The sequence below is a fragment of the Mustela lutreola genome, chromosome 7 (assembly GCF_030435805.1).
Source record: "Mustela lutreola isolate mMusLut2 chromosome 7, mMusLut2.pri, whole genome shotgun sequence".
In the NCBI taxonomy this organism is placed as follows: domain Eukaryota; kingdom Metazoa; phylum Chordata; class Mammalia; order Carnivora; family Mustelidae; genus Mustela; species Mustela lutreola.
In genome coordinates this window covers 150,047,269-150,070,098 of record NC_081296.1, presented here as the reverse complement: position 1 = coordinate 150,070,098, position 22,830 = coordinate 150,047,269, and the positions used below count along the sequence as shown (strand labels likewise).

Below are 22,830 nucleotides of genomic sequence, written 5' to 3'. Positions count from 1 at the left end.
CACTGTGTTTTTTTTTTTTTTTTTTTTTTTTTTTAAATATTTTATTTATTTATTTGACAGAGAGAGAGATCACAAGTAGGCAGAGAGTCAGACAGAGAGAGAGAGAGAAGCAGGCTCCCCACTGAGCAAAGAGCCCGATGCGGGGCTCGATCCCAGGACACTGAGATCATGACCTGAGTGGAAGGCAGCGGCTTAATCCACTAAGCCACCCAGGATGTTTTTATGGGAACTATTTTTATAGGGATTTTGAGACAACCTTGTGGTGAAGTGAGTGTTGCTGGGAAGTTGGGAAAGGAGAGGGTCGTCCTAGAAAATATGTGACGGGTACAAAATTTACCTCTACTTGGATCTGTGGACTATTGGGCAGTTCAAAGGCATCCAACTCGAATGGGCTAGTATTCCCCCCCCGCCCCCGTGGAAAGATTAAATTTTATTAGATACAGTTACAATGTAAAATTTGCCTTGAATGCGCAGTATCAGTTAGTGATTGGTTGTGGCACACATTGTGGAACAAAGATATTTAAAATAATTAATTCATCTCATTCGCCCTTTACAAGACATTCTTCTTTTCTTTTGGTAGATATTGCTTACATGTTTATCTTTTTCACTAATGCACCCAACGCTGTAGTTAGAATACAGGCCTACAAAAGGCTTTACACTTTTACTTGTAGCGTGGACTTGTATACACATATTTTTTTTACGCTGTTCCTTTTTTCCTTCCCAGCTCTTTATTTTGAAAATTTTTGAATCTACATGAAAGTTGCAAGAAGGATTCTCTGAATATTTATAAACCTTTCACTTAGATGCACGTTTTGGCTTTTGTTTGTGTGCTTGCTCACTTGCGCTCTCTAAATCGCGTACAGTATTTACTTCCGCCTAATTTTTGAGAGTTAGTAGTGGACACCAGTGCCTTTCACCGCTTTCAGCAAGTATCTGCTAAGAACAAGGACGTTCTCCTACATAATCACAGTACGAATAATGTGTTGGGATAGCATTGTTGTCCAAAATGCAGCCTATGTTTCAAATTTTCCCAGTTATCCCAGTAATATCATTATAGGTGTTTTTATTTTTCCAGAATCCAATCAGAAATCACAAATTGCATTTGGTTGTCATATCTCTTTGGTCTCCTTTAATCTGGCACAGCGTCCTGCCTTATGTGTCTTTCTTGACTTTTTTAAAGAATTCAGGCCATGTATCTTTCGATTTGGATTTGTCTGATTGTTTCCTTATGATTAGCTTAAATATTTTGGTCAGGACTATGTCAGAGCGGGTGTTGGGTGCTTATCAGTGTGTCCCATCTAGAGTCTGATGTCAGCCTGATGTCAGTATGTCTCAGTTTTGTTTAAGTTAGGTTTGATCATTTGATCATTCCATTTATTCACCTTTGCCTCAAAACCTTTCCTGCTCCTTTCCTAGAGGCAACCACTCTTACAATTTCTTTTACATTTGTATGTTTGTATATATAAATGTGTATCTATATATTTACATAGAAGCATATGTAAATGTGTATTTACCCCCCCTTTTATTTTTATTTTTTTTAAGAATTTATTTATTTACTTGACAGAGAGACAGCAAGAGAGGGAATACAAGCAGGGGGAGTGGAGAGGGAGAAGCAAACTCTTCCCTGAGTAGGGAGCCCCATGTGGGACTTGATTCAGTCCCAGGACCCTGGGACCATGACCTGAGCCGAAGGCAAACGCTTAATGACTAAGCCACCCAGGTGCTCCTGTGTGTTTATTTTTTAAAGATTTTTCTTTTTAAGTAATCTCCACACCCAACGAGGGGCTCAAACTCACAATCCCGAGATCAAGAGTCCTGTGTTCGGCTGACTGAGCCAGCCAGGGGCCCCCTCCCCTCTTTTAAACACTAATGTTAGCGCTGCATGTTGTATATTGTAACAAAATACAATACATATTATAAACAAATATTTTATGTAAGTACTTGCATTTTATTTGTATCCTTTAAACCTTTGGGTATTGTTTTATATGTATATATATATATATAGTAGGTATTATTCAATATGTTCTTTTAGATGGCCCTTTTGGTAGTTTTCAATTAGTTGGTTTAGTGTTACATCTTTATTCTGCCTTCTACCCTAAAATACAGTCCGAGAATTGGGGGGGGGGGGGACTATTGTCACCCAGGTGTGAGTACTGATCAGTTAAATGTTTAGCAAATATTTAACAGTGGAGAAAATATTCTGGAACAGGAGGTCACAGAGACAGAGCCGTGGAAATCGAATGAATAGAAAAAGCGGGTAATGGGGAAAATGGACTCCTAGCTTGGGGTCAAAGAGTCAGGGCAGAAATATCAGCTTATCATGCTGGCCTTTATCTTATGGTTTTCTAGGTGTATGTTCTACTTTATTTTCTAGACATTGCCCCGTGTTTAGGGACGTATTAATCATTGATCCCTTCTCCCTTTTGTTTTGCATCATAGGCAGTTGTCGGGAGGAGGGAGAAACTCAGTGAAGCTGTTGAGAGCATGAGCTTTAAAGCCAGGCAGACATGGCAACCTCCTGCAGGATACTGACCTTTCTTAAACTGGTTTTCTGGTTATTTATTGTTTCCCAACAAATCACCCCCAACGTAGTGGCTTAACATAACATCTTAATCTCTCTCAAGGATCTGTGGGTAGCCTGGATTCAACTAGGCAGGCTTCACCTAGAGTCTCTCATACACTCGCAGTCAGATTCTGGCTGGGCTGGAGTCCTCCCAAAAGTTTCTTGGGCACCTGGGTCGCTCCGTTGGTTAAGTGTCTGCCTTTAGCTCAGGTCATGAATCCAGGGTCCTGGGATCGAGCCCCGCATCGGGCTCCCTGCTCAGCGGGAAGCCTGCTTCTCCCTCTCCCACTCCCCCTTCCTGTGTTCCCTCTCTCACTGTCTCCCTGTCAATAAAAAAAAACCCAAAACCTTTCTCACTCACATGCCTGGCGATTGATGCTGGCTGCCCACTGGGACCGTGGCCTGTCCTGTCAGCCAGAACACTACTGTTTCCTCATGGCTCGGCCTTCCTCCCAGGGTGGCAGTTGGGTTCTGAGGATCAGCATTCCAAGGTGGGAGATGGAAGCAGCGTTACCTTCTCTGACCTCGCATCCCCCCCGGGTTGGAGGGTAGAGAATGCGGGTCCCACCTCTTGATGGGGGAGTGGCAAAGGCCATTCTAAGATGAGCGTGTGGGCTGGGATATCTAGCAGCTGCCCTCTTGCGAAAGTAAAATCTTCCAGGGCACTTGGGTGGCTCAGTCAGTTAAGTGTCCAACTCTTGATTTTGGCTCAGGTCACGGTCTCAGAGTCGTGGGATGGAGCCACGTCTCGGACTCCGCACCGTGCATAATGGAGCCTGCTTAAGATTCTCTCTCTCCCTTTCTTCCTCTCCCTCTCAAAAAAAAAAAAAAGGAACGGGCATAATAATACCTATTTTATAGGAGTGTGTCAAAGATTAAATGAGCAACTGTATAAAGCTCATAGCCTACCTAGCGTCTGGTTAAGTGGTAAATTATAAGTGAATTATTATTTGCTATCCCAGTGGATGGAAGGTGGGGGAATAAAAGGGGAAAGAAAGAAAGATCCCTGCTTTGGAAAAAAATCTACCCTTATCTAACCCAGTGGGAGTGCCAACTTTTTTACTGTCTGAACTTTTTAATGGATTACTCAAAACATACCTATAAAAAGAGAAAAAGTCCTCATTCTGAAGCCATCACAGTTTCCAATTATATCACAGAGAATTTTTTAAATTATGTGTTGTCACTGCAGAGGTTTAAACTTTGTGTGTCTCATAAATGCATTTTTTATAGACTCAGAGTCGCAAGGTACTGCAAATAATCTTGTTTTATTCTTTCTCCCTAGTGTGCATCTCACCTTTGGTTTTTATAAATAGATGCATCAACTAGCAGCTTTTTCTCTTTATATTAAAACAAAATTAAGTAAAAGTAATACTGTCTTTGTGATAAATTGAAACAGTGACAGGTTTTAAGTGGGTCTCAGGACCCTCTTCTACTTGACAGGGCCAATCCTGGTTAACATTTTCCCAGATGTGGGGTGCCTGGGTGGCTCAGTCAGTTAAGCGTCTGACTCTCAGTTTTGGCTAGGGTCACCATCGCTGGGTTGTGGGACTGAGGCCTAGATCAGACTCTGCAGTCCGTGGGGAAGGCTTGAGATCCTCTCTCTCCCTTTCCCTCTGCTTCTCCCCCTGAGCCCCATTGTGTGCTCTGGCTCTCTCTCTCTCTCTCTCAAATAAATAAAATCTTTTTAAAATAGATAAATTTACTTACGTGTACTCCCATAAATTTTCTGAGCACATTCTGTGTGTGTACATATATATATATATATATATATATATATATATATATATATATATACATAGGTGTGGTGTGTGTGTGTGTGTGTGTGTGTCTATGCATGAATATGTATTTGTCCTGTAAGCAGATTCCCCAAACTGTATGGGATTCTATTAAATATGTTGCACTGTAACTTGCTGGATTCTTCAATAAAGGTGTTCGAACATAGATTTTTTTTTCAGTTATTCTTCACGTTTATCAGGGGTTAACATTCCTAGCAGTGGATTTACTTCATTAAAGTATGTGATTTTTTTTAAAGATTTTATTTATTTATTTATTTGTCAGAGAGAGAGAGAAAGAGAACACAAGCAGGCAGATCGAGCGGCAGGCAGAGGCAGAGAAAGAAGCAGGCTCCCCGCTGAGCAAGGAGCCCAATGTGGGACTCCATCCCAGGACCCTGGGATCATGACCTGAGCCAAAGCCAGCCGCCTAACCAACTGAGCCACCCAGGCATCCCAAAGCATGTAATTTTTTTTTTTTTAAAGATTTTGTTTATTTATTCAATAGACAGAGATCACAAGTAGGCAGAGAGGCAGACAGAAAGGAGGAAGCAGGCACCCTGCTGAGCAGAGAGCCCGATGTGGGGCTCGATCCCTGGACCATGGGATCATAACCCGAGCCGAAGGCAGAGGCTTAACCCACTGAGCCACCCAGGTGCCCCCAAAGTATGTAATTTAAATGAAAAATTTTTGTCAGTTATGAATAACTCTATGTCCTTTTGTGTTTCATGATGTTTGGTAATTTGGGTCACAATTTTCCTCCCTACACCAAGTAATTAATTGGGTACAGCCATCTTCATCGAAGGTTCTTGACCTTGTTTTATTTATTTTATTTATTTAAGATTTTATTTGTTTGGGGACGCCTGGGTGGCTCAGTTGTTTGGACGACTGCCTTCGGCTCATGTCATGATCCCAGAGTCCCGGGATCGAATCCCTAATCAGGCTCCCAGCTCCACGGGGAGTCTGCTTCTCCCTCTGACCTTCTCCTCGCTCATGCTCTCACTGTCTCTCTCTCTCAAATAAATAAATAAAATCTTAAAAAAAAAAATCTTAAAAAAAAAAAGATTTTATTTGTTTGACAGAGAAGGAGATAATGAGAGAGAGAGAGCACAAGCAGGCGCAGTACCAGGCAGAGGGAGAGAGAGAAGCAGGCTCCCCACTGAGCAAGGAGCCAGGTGTGGGACTCGACCCCAGGACCCCAGGGAACATGACCTGAACCCAAGGCAGACACTTAACCAACTGAGCCACCCAGGTACCCCGACCTTGTTTTAGCAATTTGGTTTGAATTATTTAGTTTCTCAAAGAGAATTGAGATTAGAGCCTGAATCCTCTTCCTCCTGACTCTGGTTGAGAGTGTCCTCCGTAATTAACCTCCCCCAATTCTTTTCATCCCTCCACTGGTGAAGTCCCATAGTTTATGCCTATCACCTGCCTAGATTAAGATCTTTTTTAAAAATTTTATTTATTTGGGGGGGGCAGGGAGAGAGAGAGAAAGAGAGAGAAAGCACAAGCAGGGGGAGGGTCAGAGGGAGAGGCAGGCTCCCTGCTGAGCTGGGGCTCCATCCATGACCTGAGCAGAGGCACGATATCTTTGGTTAAGATCTTTAGAAGCAGTCCTCAAATACAAATGTTTGGATTTGGGCATTACAATTGTTCCTTTTCACAAAAAGTGAATTTGGCCTCCATTTTCATGCATTAAATAGGGCTTAAATTCCACTTGAAGAAGACTTGGTTTATTAAAAATGAATAGACTATTAAGTAATGCAAAGAGTCTTGTTTACCTTCCTCTTTCTACCCTTTCATACAGCTATATTATTTAACTCCTGTTTGTCCTTGAGTCTGTGTGGGTTTGGGTTTTTTTTTTGGGGGGGGTGACTCTTTATTTTGTCTATTCCCCGTAATGTGGGGCAGGATTTTTGTTTTGATTTGTTTTTCACTAGCACAGTTCTGTACCCTTCTTAGCTGTGTGTTGTGCTTAGTGTAATTCTTAATGTTCCTCATCTGACTTTAAAGGCGTGTGAAAATATGCCAGATCCTGTTGGAGAGAATAGGAAGTTATTTCCCTAGGTGTTTTTTCATAAGGGTGTTTCCTCTTTTTCTCTCCCCTAACTTTCATTCTTGTTTTATACCCAGCCCTTCTGCCTATTGAAAGAGTCGTTAGGGAAATAAGTGCTCCTTTATCCACCATGGCCATTTCCAGAGCCCCAGCTGGGTTAATCACTTGCTGGTTATGATGGTCTGGAGCCGGCCAGGGATGCTGGCACACATGGGGAGTTTCTACTTAAACCACTTCGAAGTGTATGGTTGACTGGTGTGGTTTTGGTTGTTTTTTAAGTAAGTCTGCCTGTCTGTGATGAAACACAAATTAGGATGTATTGTGTAAAATTTCTCTTCTCCAGGCGCCTGGGTGGCTCAGTTGATTAAGCATCTGCCTTTGGCTTAGGTCATGTTCCTGGGGTCCTGGGATCGAGTCCCACATTTGGCTTCTGGCTTAGCGGGGAGCCTGCTTCTCCCTCTCCCTCTGCCTGCTACTCTATCTACTTGTGCTCTCTCTCTCTCTCTGTCAAATAAATAAATAAATAAAAATTCTTTAAAAAAATAAAATAAAATTTCTCTTCTCTTCTCAAACTGAATTCCTCAGTCCATAGCCCAGCTTTCAGTAACTGCCTTTCATCCCTCCCATGAACTTATGTCTGTCTCCCTTTAAACTGCTGTTATAGTATCTAGACAGTTCATTTTGAGCTCATGTTTCTGTTGGTGATTAGCCCACGTGTTAACTGATTTCTTAAACCTCCTGATAACGTCCATACCCACACACATTTAAGGTAATGTTTATTCGTTGTGAACATTGAAAAATATAGAAAAGAATAATGAGGAGGACTAAAGTCATTGCTAGTCCCACCCAGACATAGATACTTTAAGGTATTTTACATATTTTGAGCTCCTGGGTGACTCAGTTCGTTAAGCGTCTAACTCTTGCTTTCTGCTTGTCATGATCTCAGGATCATGAGATCGAGCCCCGCATCAGGCTCCGTGCTTAGTGAGGAGCCTGCTTGAGATTCTCTCTCTCCCTCTGCCCCTCCCTCACCCCCATGTGCTCATTCTCTCTCCCTCTCAAATAAATAAATAAATCTTTAAAAAATATTTTATGGGGGCACCTGGGTAGCTCAGTCAGTTAAGTGTCCGACTCTTGGTTTCAGCTCAGGTCATGATCTTAGGGTCCTGGGGCTGAGCCCTATGTCAGGCTCTGCACTTAGCGTGGGGTCCACTTGTTTCTCTCTCCCTCTCCCTCTGCCCCTCCCAAGAGCTTGTGCTCTTGCTTTAAAATAAGTCAATAAATCTTTAAAAAAAGAAAGTATTTTATGTATTTATACCCATTCCCTTTCTTGGTGTATGTGTATTTGTGTGATTGTTACCATCTTTTTCTCACTTAAATTATAGGTGAACATTTTCCTATATCATTACATATTATTTGAAAGAATGATTTTTTAAAAAGATTTTATTTATTTATTTGACAGACAGAGATCACAAGCAGGCAGAGAGGCAGGCAGAGAGAGGGAGAGGAGGAAGCAGGCTCCCTGCTGAGCAGAGAGCCCAATGCAGGGCTTGATCCCAGGACCCAGGGATCATGACACAAGCTGAAGGCAAAGGCTTAACCCACTGAGCCAGGTGCCCTGAAAGAATAATTTTAATGGCTACATAATATTTCAGCTTGTGGTTGAAACTATTATTAGATCATTCCTTGATGTTAGGTATTTAAGCTGGTTTGTACAGTAAGTGGTACTTTGCTTTATAAGAAACCTCCAGGCTGGTTTCTAAAGGGCCTCTACCATTTTCTGTCCCCATTATCCATGTATGAGAGATCTGCTGAGTCTGCATCTTCACTAGCTCTTGGCATTTTCAGTGTTTTAATTTTAGCCATTCTAGTGGAGGTGCTTTCACAAGTTTTAAGAGCTGGTTGTTCCCACTTGGTTAAACCACCCTCTCATGTTGTAAAAGGCACGAAGTTACAGCTCAGCGTAGGCGACATCAGGGAATACTGAGTGACCAGCTCGCCGGAGGGACTGGCGGTACCAGAAGTCTGAAAGTTATCAGAGCAGGAGAGACCAAGCAGTACTCGGGTCATTGATGATGAGGGGTCAGCCACCAGCAACTGGAGTTTGTGTGTTCACTGTTCCTCACCCCAGAGGATGTGTCCCTATATCGTTGGCAGAGGGTTCCCAAATTCTGCCTTTCGGGACCTTGTTAGCTTTTGAAAAGGATCTGTTGCCAAGGTCAGTGCTCCAGTAAGTGCATCAGTGTGACTTCATCTGCATCCTCTTGGCAGTGTTCTGCTCCTGGGGGACAGCAGTGGTAGTGTAGTCAGGAAATGGCTTCTGGAGTCAGACTGCCTGCTTTTAAAGCCCTGCCCTGCTGTTTATTGATGTGACCTTGAGCAGGCTGCTTAACCTCATTTGTAAGATAGGGCTGATGGGGTACCCTGTTGGGTGGGATTGTTGAAATGATTAAGTGTAAAATGGTGCCTGACTCCTAGTACTCAGAGCTTGGTGTTTAATAAACACCATTCTCTTATAAAAGGCATCTTGGAGAAATGGCTGATCCTCAGACTGAGACAGGAAATACATAGGATTCTGTAGTACCAGGAAGTAAGAAAATACTCAAAAACAAACCCTTTATTGATGGGGCATGTCAGAGGGACACAGGAACAATTGTGAATGAGCTCCCAGTGGCCAAACCTGGAACAATTTAAGCAGCAAAATAAAATAGTATTGGATAATCCCAAAGCATAAAATAAATATCTATAGGTTCATATAATATAAATGATTAATTAGAATAGACAAACTTCTCATATAGAGAAGTTTATTTATATAGAAGAATTCCAAAGGGGCGCCTGGGTGGCTCGTGGGTTAAGCCTCTGCCTTCGGCTCAGGTCATGGTCTCGGTCCTGGGATCGAGGCCCTGATCGGGCTCTCTGCTCAGCGGGGAGCCTGCTTTCCCCTCTCTCTCTGTCTGCCTCTCTGCCTACTTGTGATCTCTCTCTCTGTGTCAAATGAGTAAATAAAATGTTAAAAAAAAAAAAAAAGGAATTCCAAATAATTTAAATGGATGCTCTGTCCTCACAGGAATATTATTTCCCACTCAAAGTGCAGAATATGTGTGGTAAATTTTCCCAAAGAGTACAGTATAGAAGGGGGGAGGGAAAAAGTCACTTTACAGGGGAGAAAACTGACAAGACCTCAGCCTGTTGATTGAGGTCAATGTCAATGGTGACAAGCCACGCTGATGACATGGGCCTTGATATGATGTGCCAATATGGCACCACAGTACTCTGGTCTTCTTCCCCAAACCCATAGCCTGAGTCTAATGATGAAGATGATGACAGATTCCAGTACAAGGACATCTTAGAAAATACCCGACCATTGACTTCAAAACTGTCCATGTCACAAACCCAAGGAAGGTCTGAGGAACTGCCGCAGCCATGAGGGGACTAAGGATGTAGGATGACTAGCTGTAAAGCAGTGGCCTAGATGGGATCCTGGGACAGAAGAGGATATTGGGTAAAAACTGAGTAATCTGAATAAAGCATGAACTTTAGTTAATGTGTCGAGGACCCCTAGCTGTCTCAGTCGATAAAGGGTGCGACTCTTGATCTCGGGGTTGCAAGTTTGAGTTCCATGTTGGGTGTAGAGATTGCTTAAAAAATAAAATCTTTAAAAGAAATAATGTATCAGTATGGGCTCATTTATGACAAATGTAAGCTGTTAATAGTAGGTGAGGGGCACCTGGGGGGCTCAATGGGTTAAGCCTCTGCCTTCGGCTCAGGTCAAGATCTCAGGGTCCTGGGATCAAGCCCTGCATCGGGCTCTCTGCTCGGCAGGGAGCCTGCTCCCCACCCCCCTGCCTGCCTCTCTGTCCACTTGTGATCTCTCTCTCTCTGTCAAATAAATAAATAAAATCTTTAAAAAACAGTAGGTGAAACTGGATATGAGGTATATGGGGATTTCTATATTATCTGTGGATTTTTCTGTAAATCTAAGACTATTCTAAGGTTAAAAGTTTATTTTTTAAAATGGTGCTTGTGTTGGAGAGGATGTGGAGAAAGGGGAACCCTCTTACACTGTTGGTGGGAATGCAAGTTGGTGCAGCCACTTTGGAGAACAGTGTGGAGACTCAATAGAGCTTCCCTGTGACCCTGTAATTGCACTACTGCGTATTTACCCCAAAGATATAGATGTAGTGAAAACAAGGTCCATCTGTACCTGAATGTTCATAGCAGCAATGGCCACAATAGCCAAACTCTGGAAAGAACCGAGATGCCCTTCAGCGGACAAATGGATAAGGAAGATGTGGTCCATATATACAATGGAGTATTATGCCTCCATCAGAAAGGGTGAATACCCAACTTTTGTATCAACATGGACAGGACTGGAGGAGATTATGCTGAGTGAAATGAGTCGAGCAGAGAGAGTCAATTATCATATGGTTTCACTTACTTGTGGAGCATAAGGAATAACATGGAGGACATCGGGAGATGGAGAGGAGAAGGGAGTTAGGGGAAATCAGAGGGGGACATGAACCATGAGAGACTGCGGACTCAGAAACAAACTAAGGGCTTTGGAGGGCAGGGGGGGATTAGGGGTTGGGTGAGCCTGGTGGTGGGTATTGTGGAGGGCACGTATTGCATGGAACACCGAGTGTGGTGCATAAACAGTGAATTCTGGAACACTGAAAAGAAATAAAAAAAAAAAAACAGGGATTGTGAGAATGAAAAAAGAATGGTGCTTAACATATGGTAACAGCACAGCAATGGTAGCTATGATCACTTAACTTGGTTTTGTTTGTTTTTTATGTTTCCGGGGATCTGCCTGTGGGTAAGGCTGAATTTACCTTATGCATCCTTTCTTGGCATGTGATTGGGAAAAACATATCCTAAAATACAGCTTATTGAAGGACTATAAAACTTCTAGAAGATAATTTAAGGAGTCTTCTGGCCACTTTATCCTCCTCATCCTCTTCATCTCACTGTTGCATTTATATGGATGGTCTGACTTGGGAAAGGAAGTATCTAAGAGACAAGAGGTCCCTCTCAATGGGATTGGAGATACCCAATATTTAAAGATTCATTTGTTTTGAATGTGAGGACGCACACATGCGTGGGTGAGGTGGGGAGATGTGAGAGGCAGAGGGAGAGGAAGAGAGAAACTTTAGCGGACTCTGCTGAGTGCAGAGCCTTGCCTGAGGCTGGATCCCACAACCCTGAAATCAGGACCTGAGCTGAAACCACGAATCTGATGCTTTTTTTTTTTTTTAATTTTATTTTTTTATTTGACAGAGAGAGATCACAAGCAGGCAGAGAGGCAGGCAGAGAGAGAGGAGGAAGCAGGCTCCCTGCTGAGCAGAGAGCCCGGTGCGGGGCTCAATCCCAGGACTCTGAGATCATGACCTGAGCTGAAGGCAGCGGCTTAACCCACTGAGCCACCCAGGCGCCACCACGAATCTGATGCTTAAGCAAGTGCGTCACCTGCGCGCCCTGGGGATACTCAGCGTAAAGATGGGGATGAATAGAAAAGGATTGGTTGCCCGCTGGTCAATAGTCATAATTTTGTGATTCCCTTGTCAGTGGTGTTCCTCCCACCCTATGTGTCCGGGGGACTATAGGAATATTAGAGTAAGGCACATGACCAGGCATTTTCTCGAATTCATTTGTTGAGTGCACAGGGCACAAAGAGGACAGATTGTAGACCTTCCCCTTTAAGGGGTTTTGGGCCTTCCTGGGAGAATTGCGAAGTGGAACGTGAGCCTTTCTGTAACAGAGGAGCCGGTGCCTTCAGAATGAGGGAAAAACATCTGTTTTAAGGCCCACTAGGTGGGTCCCACAGATTAGAATCTAAAGCACCACGTGCTCAATAATGTACACAGGCACTTACTAGGTTGACCTTTATTTTTTATTGTTTAAAGATTTTATTTATTTTAGATAGCACACAAGCAGGAGGGGGACAGGGAGAGAGAATCTGAAGCAAGCTCCACGCTAAGTGCAGAGCCCGACATGGGGCTCGATCCCACAAACCTGAGATCACAAGCTGAGCCAAAACCAAGAGTCGGATGCTTGACTGCTCCACCAGACGTCCCTAATCTGACCTTAATATTATCTACACACAAGTGTGTGGCCCTCCCTCTCTTTTATTGAAGAAAAGGACCCAACATGAGGGACATGAGGAACATACTGTAAGTCTTCCAGGTGAGGGTTATGTCTTACTGATCTCTGTGTCCGCAGCGCGTGGCACCGTGCCTGGTGCGTAGCAGATGCCAAATAAATCTTGCTTGACATCCACAGGAGGTGGTCGTACCTCCAGGATGTTTGACTTATTTAGGCTGAAGTGTGAATAAATAGCGTTGGGGAAGAGGGTTCCCAAGACCACCCCTAGTTTCTGTGATTTGCTAGGATGACTCACAGGACTCAGGATCTGGTTTTACTCAGAGCTATGATTTACTACAGTGAGAGGACATACAGCAAGATGAAGAAGGAAAAAGGTTCATGTAGCAAAGTCTAGAGGACAGAGATAGAGACAGAGAGAACATGAGTGGGGAGGTGGGGGGAGAAGCAGAAGGAGGAGCAGAGGGAGGGGAGAAGCAGACTCCTCACTGAGTTAGGGGAGCCTGCCTTGGGGCTCAACCCCAGGACCCTGGGATCATGACTCCTAAGGGAATAGTCTTAAAATAATAATACCCTGTGGCCCGAAACTTGCCTTGTTTTTCTGGTTGTTTGTTTCTGTCTTGGTGTTATATAATGGCAGGACTAAGGTGACCTTTGAACAACACAGGTTTAACTGTGGGTCCACTTATACATAAAGTGAACACGCCCGTGTTACTACCAGTAACTTCCGCACTACCAGGATCCTGGGAGTCCCCTTGGGTCCGTTCCAGTGACACCACCTCCCAAGGGTAACCAGTGTTCTGACTTTCCATGCCAGAAATTTGTCTGTTTGAATATCTTTTTTGTTTGTTTGTTTGAATATCTTTATTGAGATATAATTTACATACTATAAAGTTCACCCATTTGAAATGTACAATTCAGTGATTTTAGGTATTTTTACTGAGTTGTCCAACAGCCATCGTGCAATTCTCTGATAGCGTTTTCCTTGTCCCCCGGAGGCATCCGTCCCCTTTAGCAGTCACTCCCCATTCCTCACCACCCTTCAACCCAGGAACCCCTAATCTACTCCTTGTGCATATGGATTTGCCTCTTCAGACCATTCCATATAAATAGCTTTTTGTGTCTGGCTTCTCTCATAATGTTTTTAAGGTTCATGCATGATGTAGCTTGTGTCAGGATGTCATTCCTCCTATGGCTGCATAATACTTCCCTTTATGGGTAGACCATGCTTTGTCGATCGGTTCATTAGCTGGTGGACATTTGGGTTGCTTCTCCTTCGGCTGCTAGGAATAATGCTTCTGTGAGCATTTGTGAACGGGTTATTGTTTGGATGTAAATGACCATTTCTCTTGAGTATATACTTAGAAGTAGAATTGGTGGGTCACAGAGTAACTCTGTTTCACATCGTGAAGAATTGCTGAACAGTTTTGCACAGTGGCCACACCATTTTCCACTCCCACCAGCCCTGGGCCCCCCTTCTCCACACCCTTGCCAACACTTGTTAGCTTACGTTTTCATTCTAGCTGTTCTAGTGGGTGTGAAGGGGTATCTTACGTTTTGTTATTTTAAATTTTCTCATAAATTATTTTTATTTCACGGATTGCCATTTGCTTTAAGATGGTATTAAACAAAATGCTTAGTTTTTAATTTCATAATCCATTTTCCTTAAAGGAACCATGAGAGAAACATCATATTTTCCCTTAAAATTTTTTTAATTGATTATTTCTTTGAAAAAGCAATACCAGTACACAGTATAACTTTAAAAGAGCATGGATGATCATATGGGGAAAAGTGGGGCTCCTCTCAGCTCCTGTCCCCAGTCATCTAGATTTCCTCCCCTGAGGTGACCACTGTTGGCGCTTTCTTATGTTCCTTCCAGTTCCTTCTGTGTGTAGATGAGTTGTAATAAATTGTCTCAGAGTCAATGGCTTAAAAAAACACAAATTTATTATATTAGAGTTCTAGAGGTCAGAAGTGTGAAAAGGGTCTCACTGGGCTAAAATCAAGTTGTTGGCAGGGCTGTGTGCCTTCTGGAGACTCTGGAGGAGAGTCTGTTTCTGGGCCTTTTCCAGCTTCTAGAGGCCACATGCGTTCCTAGACTTACAGCCCTTCCACATCTTCTAGTCTCTGACTCGGTCCTCTCTGCCGCCTCCTGCTGCTTGTAAGGACCTTGTCACTACAAGGCCTACCTGCTAAGTTTAGGATCATTTTCTTATTTTAAGGTCAGCTCATTGGCAACCTTAACATTTCCTTCTGCTGTCTTAATTGCCTCTTGTCATGCAGCCTAACATTCACAATTTCCAGGGACATGGACACTGTTGGGGGGCCGTTCTGCTGGATACTGTGGGTATACTTTTCTTTCTTTCCTTTTTTTTTTTTTTTTTTAACAAAAGTTAACATAGTTGACATGCTGTTCCTTAATTTGTCTTTTTTGTTTAATAATATATCTGAAAAGGTTCTTCCCTGTCAGAAGCTACAGAGCTACCATATTCCTTATATCTGCTATAAACAGTCCTTTGTATGGCATTTTCATAGTTGACTTAGCCATTTTTTTATAGTGTATTTTCAGGTGCTGGAGTTTTATGTGTTTATGTAGTCAAGCAGATCAGTCTTTTCAGAGCGAGTGCTACTGTTGTTAAACTTAGAAAATATTTACTTTTAATGGAAAAAAAAATTTTTCCTTAGATTAAAAAAATACTGATTATGTTCTGTTTGTATCTTGGGGCTGCCACAAGTTTGGGGACTTCATACAACAGAAATGTATTCTCTGCCAGTTCTGGAGGCCAGAAGTCTGAAATCAAGGTGTCAGCAGGACTGTGCTCTCTCAGATCCTTCCTCCCCCCGTTCCAGCTTCCAGAGGCTTCTGGCGCTCTGCGTCTGTCTTCACATGGCCTCCTCTTCTATGTATGTGTCTCTCTCCCTTTTTTTATTGTTGTGAAAAACAATGACATGAGATCTACCCTCTTAATAAACCTTTAAGTGTATAGAATTGCTAAATGTGCATGTTATTGTACAACAAACCTCTAGAACTTTTTTTACCCAGCATAACTAAAACTCCATACCTGCTGAATCACAATTCCCCAGGCCCTGGCAACCACTATTCTGCTCTATCTCTGTGTCTCTTATAAGGACTTGCCATTGGATCACTTGGGTAATCCAGAATGTTCTCATTTCAACATCCTTCACTTAATTATACCTGCAGAGACCTTCCAAATAAGGTAACAGTCACAGGTGCCAGGGGTTAGGAAGAAGGCCTATCTATTTAGGGTACTCTCAGTGCTTTCTAGCTCCCTCCTTAGAAGTCCTCTTTTGAAAATAAATTTTTGTGAGCAACTTAAACAGTTGTTTCTTCAGTCTTCCCCTGCACAAGTTGCTGACGTCTCCCAGATGCACAGCAGTCACAGGTCCTTATTTCCTCCCGTGGTAGCCATTATGGCATGGTGGCGGTGTGTGGCATTTTGAATGGTAATAACATGGGGAGATGCTGTTCTTGGGGAGAAGCATTTTTTCTAATTTCTACAAATACGTAATTACAAATAGGATTTTCTCATCTCATGTGGCCTGAAGCTAAGATATTTGAAAATGTGCACTGAAATTGTTATTTTGAGTAAGATTGAAAGGTAGCAGTAAAGTCAATATGACATATATAGGAATACTTACAGGCAAGAATAATACCATACCATGTACGGTCTCAGTAACAGTGGCTGTCGTGAGTATTAACCCTGTAATGAGCTGTTGGGGGAAGCACTTTGCTCTATGCCCTGAGCTTCCCTGCAAGTTCTTGCTGAGTATGCCAGATGGCAAGCTTATCCGTCTCTGAGCTGCTTGCCCAAGAAGGGCTGGGCCACTGGCCCTGGGTTCCTCTCCGGTAAAGCAGTCGGTTGCATGTACACATGTCATCTGGGCCCATCGTGTCACCACCATGAGACTTCGGCTCTACTGTGAGTGATAAGGTCCTTCGTCTCTGATGCAAGACGCTGTGTCTTCCGCCAGTTCTCATGAAACAGGAGCTGGCTAATTTGGTAACTTATAATTAAGTAAAATCTCAGACAGGGAGAAGTTTGTTCTGAAAAATTAGGCACAGGCTGAATTTTTGTAACTAAAGTCACTGAATATTGAATGACAAGATGATTTTTTTTTTTTAAGTGAACTCCATGCCCAGCATAGAGTCCAGTGTGGGGCTTGAACTCACGACCCTGATATCAAGACCTGAGCTGGGATCAAGGGTTGTAGGCTCCACTGACCGAGCCAGCCAGGTGCCCCCAAAAGATGACTTTTCTGTGAAATCTTATAAATACAAATTCTCAAAAGTCTCTCATTGCTTCTGTTTTATGACATGATACTTATATATCAGGTATATTAAGGTAATGCTCCTGAGGTGCTATAACGGATACATAAAACCCCGAGTTTCCAGTGCTTTCACAAGAGAGGTGTTTTTCACGCTCACGTCAAGTCCTATGTGGGTGCTCCCCATCGGGAGTCTTTCCTGGTAGCTTTTCCATCATCTCTATCTGCTAAGGTTTCCCGGGGGCTCATTTCTCTCCTGGCTGGTCAGAGGGGTGTGAGCTTGTGTGGGGAGGGGGGTCGCATGGGGGCGTTTTGGTTTTTCCTTTTTTCTGCCTGCTGGTGCGCGCTGTGGCTGCCGCAGCGACTGCCATTTCCTCTGCTTTTATTTTGTTATTCTGACTTTTTATTATGGACAGCTGCAAGCATGCCAGAGGTAGAGAAAATAATACAGTGAGCCCTCCTGTGTACCATTACCTAGTTTCTACAGTGATGACATTTTGCCATTCTTATCCCTGCCTGGAGTCTATAGTTTTTATTGTTGCTTTTTAATAAAATGGTGCTGTCATTATGGAAAATATCTAACTTAGGTGTGGAGACACTGGTAACCTTACCCCTCAGAGCACTAAATGTATTATCTTAAAGGGAATAATATTCTGTGTCAATTTTTTTTTTTTTTGAGAGGAAGAGAAAGATAGAGAGAGGGCAGAGGGAAAGAAATTCTCAAGTAGCTTGACATGGGGCTCCATTCCACCACCCTGAGATCACGACCCAAGCCAAAACCAAGAGTTTGACATTTGATGGACTGAGCCGCCCAGGCACCCCTAATCTGGGTCATTCTTTTAAATATATTCAATATATTCCATTATATGGATAAACTGTACGTAATTTATCTAGTTCCACATGGGGGGGCAACAGTTTTTCCCTATTAATATAATGTTGAACTAACATACCTACTTGAACAAGTGTTTTTCTCCACTTGGAATTGCTGTGTCAGAGGGTATGAATGTCTTACAGATGGAACGGGTATGTCAGACTGCCCTCAAGTGACTGTCCCCATGTACATGTTCAGCAGTGGCCAGTGGGAACGTACAGGAGCATTTTATTTTTTATTCATTTTATTTATTTATTTATTCATTTTAAAAGTTTATTTATTTGACAGACAGAGATCACAAGTAGGCAGAGAGGCAGGCAGAAAGAGAGGAGGAATCAGGCTCCCCGCCTTGCAGAGAGCCCGATGCCAGGCTCGATCCTAGGACCCTGGGATCATGACCTGAGCCGAAGGCAGAGGCTTTAACCCACTGAGCCACCCAGGCGCCCCCACAGGAGCATTTTAAAGCAAATCTCACACACCTTATTATTTCACCTGGCAGTACTTCAGTATTTCTTGCTAATAGAGAATTTTTTTCATTTTTATACATATTTCTAAGAAACATTATTACTTCTAAAAAAAAATACTATCTTTTATCACTGGTTTGTTCAAATCAGAACTCATGTGGGCATTACAGATGTGTCCTATCCAAGAGAGGTGTTGGAGGGGGCGGCCTCCTTTGGGGCTGTGCTGTTGTACAAGTCTGCTCTGTGCTCGTGTAGGTCTGGGACCCAGAGGTGGTGGGGCTTTTTGTGGTCCAGGTCTGTTTAACAGGTTCTGATCTGTTTGCTTCTGGTCAGCTCCATACTCCTGGTTCTTTCCTAGACACAGTTCGAAAGGCTGCCCTGTTTTGGGCTGTGCATTCTGTGTCTCGTCCCGATCTCCAGGCCCTCCCTTCAAGCTCCCCCAAATCAGTGCCTGGCTGGGGTGGGGAGTAACTGCCTTTCTGTGATCTTGGTGCCATGCTGAACCCTTTGTGCAACTGGGAAGTCTCACAGACTGCTTCTGTCAACGTATTTTACTATCTTACTCTTCTCTTACTTGGACTGAAGAAAATTTTTCAACCCAGTAAGACTTTTTCCTTTTGGGTTTTTCTCGTTTCTTCCATCTCTGCTTGAAAAGTAGCATTTGTGCGCTGAGCTCGTTGTTGTCTGGAACCCTTTTGCCGAGGCAGTCAGTAGTCAACATTGCCCCCCTTCCCTGGCCCTTCACACTGCTTTCCAGAGGCCTGCAGGCTGGGGAGACACTGCTCCATGCCAGGCAGCAGTCACCGCAGGAGGGACTTGGGTCCTCGGGGTGGCACGCCAGACTCCCCAGCACCCCAGCCTGCTGTCTGCCCCCTGACTGTATTTCTTACATTTTTTGTTCCCGGCATCTTAGCTCAAGATCCTCGTTCCTGCGCCTGTCAGGGTTTGGTCTGAGACACAGCCACTGCCCTTAGGGACTTCAGACAGCATGGCATTTAATGTAGTGAATCGGCGACTATGAAGCTGTCATCTGAGCCAGAGTGGCAATGGTGGCATTGGCAGCAAAGCCAGCGAAGCTGCTAGCTGCTTTCCCAAAGTCAGGAAATGCTAAACGCTAGGAGCCGGCCGCAGATCAGCTGGGCCTTCCGCAGGACCCCGAGGCTGACATTCAGGGGAAAGTTGGGGAAGGTTCGGAGGCTGCTGGTGCAAGACCACGCCTCCACAGAGCCCGAGCTTGAGTGCTCCTGCTAGAGAGTTCCAGCCCGCCTCGCCACTCAGGTCATCTGCTTTCCGCTCCGACGGGGCGCTGAGCCTCTCCCTCCAGGCGGGGTCCAGGCGGGGAGCTTCCCCACTGTACGAGGGGGAGCACAGCCAGGGAGGAGACGCTGCTCATTGCCGATACACAACCTAGCTGCCTATTTTTTTCCCCAATGTGTGAAAGTCCTGTTCACTTTTTTCCCAGTTGTATTGAGAGACAGTGGGCACGCGTCGCTGTGCGAGTGTAAGACGGGCAGCACGACAGTTTGGTTCACACAGATGGAGAAATGATGACCACGATGCGTTCAGCTACCGCCCATCCCCTCCGGCAGATACAATCAAAAGGAAAAAGGAAACAAAATTTTCTCATGATGGGCACTCTTGGGACTCTTCTCTGAACAACTGTCCTGTATGTCATGCGGCGGGTGTTAGCTGTGGTTGGTCACCTTGTGGGGTGTTCCATCCCCGGTACTTCCTTCTCTTGGAACTGGAAGTTTGGCCCCATTGACCCTCTTCTGCAGTTCCCCCTGCTGGCAGCTTCCCTTGAGCCGAGGGGAGCCCCGAACCTTAGAAAGTAGGAGTAGGGCGCCTGGGCGGCTCAGGTGGTTGAGCGACTGCCTTCTGCTCAGGTCATGATCCCAGAGCCCCCGGATCGAGTCTGGCTTTGGGCTCCCAGCTCCACGGGGAGTCTGCTTCTCCCTCTGACCTTCTCCCCTTTCATGCTCTCTCTTACTCGCTCTTGAATTAAAAAAGTTAAAAAAAAAGAAAAATGGAGTAACAGTCCTCGGGGTGCCGGCCTGGGGTTACCGTCTGGGTGAAAGAGCCGCCGTCAGGAACTGAGCACAGTCCTCGCACACACAGCGGTTATCCCTGTGGCTGTTTTGTTCTAGGCTATAAAGCAGTTGGCAAAATCGGAGAGGGGACGTTTTCCGAGGTGACGAAGATGCAGAGCCTGAGGGACGGCGGCTACTACGCCTGCAAACAGATGAAGCAGCGCTTCGAAAGGTAGGCGGGCGGGCCGCGTGTGCCGCCTGGCCACTGCAGGGTTAGAGCCCGAAGGGCCCCTTGTCGTCGCGGGAAACACGTACTCATGTGACACCGCGTGACACGCAGTCCGCGACCTCCGGGCAGAGGAGTGGGGCTGACCTCTGAACCGCTCGTGTGTGGGATTTTACTTGCTTCCGGAAACGGTGATAGTCATGATGACGGTGACGGTCGTGATGACGGTTACGTCCGGGCTTACTGCAGTGTCGCGGTCAGCGGCCACAGAACGTGTCATTGTCCCCGCGGGCCTCCCTTCACGCAGCCGCTGTGCTCCTGGAACGTGCATGTGGGGCCCTTAGATCCGCACCCTCAGTCTCGGCGTGCGGGAGGCGCTTTTGATCTCACTAACTGTGCGGCTGTTAATATGCGGGAAGCGCTTCCGGGGCGCTGGGCACGTTCATCCCCTGGGGGGCGGGGAGGGGGCAGGAGCCGCTGTGGACAGGGCGCTCCCCCGGAGCAGTGTGGAGGCTCCGGCCCTCAGAGCGTCTCCTCATCCCCTCGGCCGGCCTCGCAGCTGCTTCCCTGGCGGCATGAGTTGGGCGCGGCGTGACTAGGAAGCTCTGTCAGGATGAGGAGGCGGAGGCTGGCCTCGCGGCAGCGGGAAACTCTCAGCAGGCGGGCGTGACGCTCGGCCTGTGACGGCCCAGGAATCCGAGTCTCTCAGCGGTGGCTGCTGCTTGTAAGACACCACAGGCGCCTGCCACGTGGCCCACAGCCTGCGGCCGCGCTCGTCTGCACCTTGACGTCAGCCTCTTCGCGCCACACAGCGTTTCTCAGATCGGGGGCGCGGGGCCGTCCCTCCCGTCAGAGAGAGGACAGACGTGTCCCTTCCTGACCCCCCACGGGGTGTCTGCGGCCCCCCTGCTGGCTCGCACGCGAGGAGAGGCGCTTAGAGATCCGAAGCAGCCCGACACGCGCCGCAGCTCCCAAGGCCGGCACAGCCGAATGTGGATCCGGATCTCACAGGGCCGGGACCGCCCTCCGCCGCGGCGTCTTCGGCCTCGCCTCTGTGCCTCGCTTCTCCGTCCGCGCTCGCTGGGCGGCGGCGGCGGCTCCACCGGCCTGCGGCGGGCGTTCGCGGGGGGCCTCCCGACGCCGCGAGCCGAAGAGCGCAGCTGCCGGGACCGCCGCTCGGTCGCGCGCCGCCGGCCCGGGCTGGCCGGGAAGGGACTTGGAGCGGCGGGACGGGACGGGCACCCCCGTCAGCTTCCACCGTCGGGGCCGGGGGCAGACGCACCGACAGACGGCGGGGCTGGCCGTCGTGACGTGGAGAGTGGCCGGGACAGACGCCGGCAGACGCGACGCGCCTCCGCGCTGGACCGGCCGTCCGAGGGGCTTGTTGCGGTCGTGCTGGCCCCGGCGCCCCTCAGGGAGGTGGAGGCGTCCGGACGCAGAAAGGTTTGCCTCCAAGAAGCAGCCCTCTGAGGGCCGGGACGCCCAGTTTTAGCGGGAGAACTACCGTCTTGTGACCGCGGCTCCGCGGGAGAGGCTGGTCTACGCGACGTGCTTTCCACGGTGCGCAGCGGGGTCGCCTCTGCCGGCCTCCTTACCGCCAGGTGCGAGGGGCCGGCGGGAACGAGCAGAGAGGCGGGGCCAGGCGGGCGCGGGCGGCGGCTGCAGCGGTCCTTCCCAGCGAGTTCCGAAGGTTAGTGCTCCCGGTCCTGACTGTGGTTGATCAGGGCGCCCGGGTGGCTCAGTCGGTTAGGCCGCTGCCTTCGGCTGGGGTCATGATCTCAGGGTCCTGGGATCGAGCCCCACATCGGGCTCTCTGCTCAGTGGGGAGCCTGCTTCTCCATATCTCTCTGCCTGCCTCTCTGCCTACTTGTGATCTCCATCTGTAAAATAAATAAAATCTTTAAAAAAAAAAGTTTAAAAAATAAAATCTAAAAATGTGGTTGATTACAACACCTGTTTTTCTTTTAAAAACTCAAAATAAGTAAAGGTTTTTAATAAAATACTGCTGAATCAGAGTTACTTTTTATTTTGTTTTGTTCGTTTGTTTAGTTAGTGATCCCTACACCCAACATGGGGCTTGAACTCAGGTCCCCAAGATCAAGAGTCTGATGCTCCATGGACAGAGCCAGCAAGGCATCCCAGTGTTGCTTTTTTTTAAACTTTGTGTACGTTTAGGGGATTATCAAGGCTTTAGCTTCTGTTGTATAAATCATAATTTCAGGTATTGGCTTTACTTGAAAAGAAGTACACCTACTCTGGGCTGGTGGAATTTTGTCGCTGTTTGAAGTATGGAGTCAGCGATAGAGTCTTGAACTGGTTTTGACAGGTATCTGCCAGCCACGTAATCCAAACCTGAGAGTAACTGGGTTTTGGGTTTATTCTTGTGAGTCCTAATTTGCTCTTGATACATATGTTCACAACTAGCGGAGATTACGACCCAGTACTATCATTATTTAATCATT

The 22,830-nt window shown here is 46.0% G+C and overlaps 1 protein-coding gene across 9 annotated transcripts in view; it reads left to right on the top strand.

Annotated features, from left to right (window-relative positions):
- MOK (MOK protein kinase) overlaps positions 1-22,830 on the top strand; it is a 51,669-nt gene that overhangs the window by 667 nt on the left and 28,172 nt on the right. For 4 of the 9 annotated variants that reach the window (XM_059183167.1, XM_059183169.1, XM_059183171.1 and 1 more), the window contains exon 2: positions 20,260-20,374. In XM_059183167.1, the coding sequence (XP_059039150.1) occupies positions 20,260-20,374 (115 nt within the window). Of the gene's footprint in view, positions 1-20,259; positions 22,059-22,830 lie in introns of those variants that run through there. The other 5 variants (XM_059183173.1, XM_059183178.1, XM_059183174.1 and 2 more) reach the window with 4 other exon arrangements.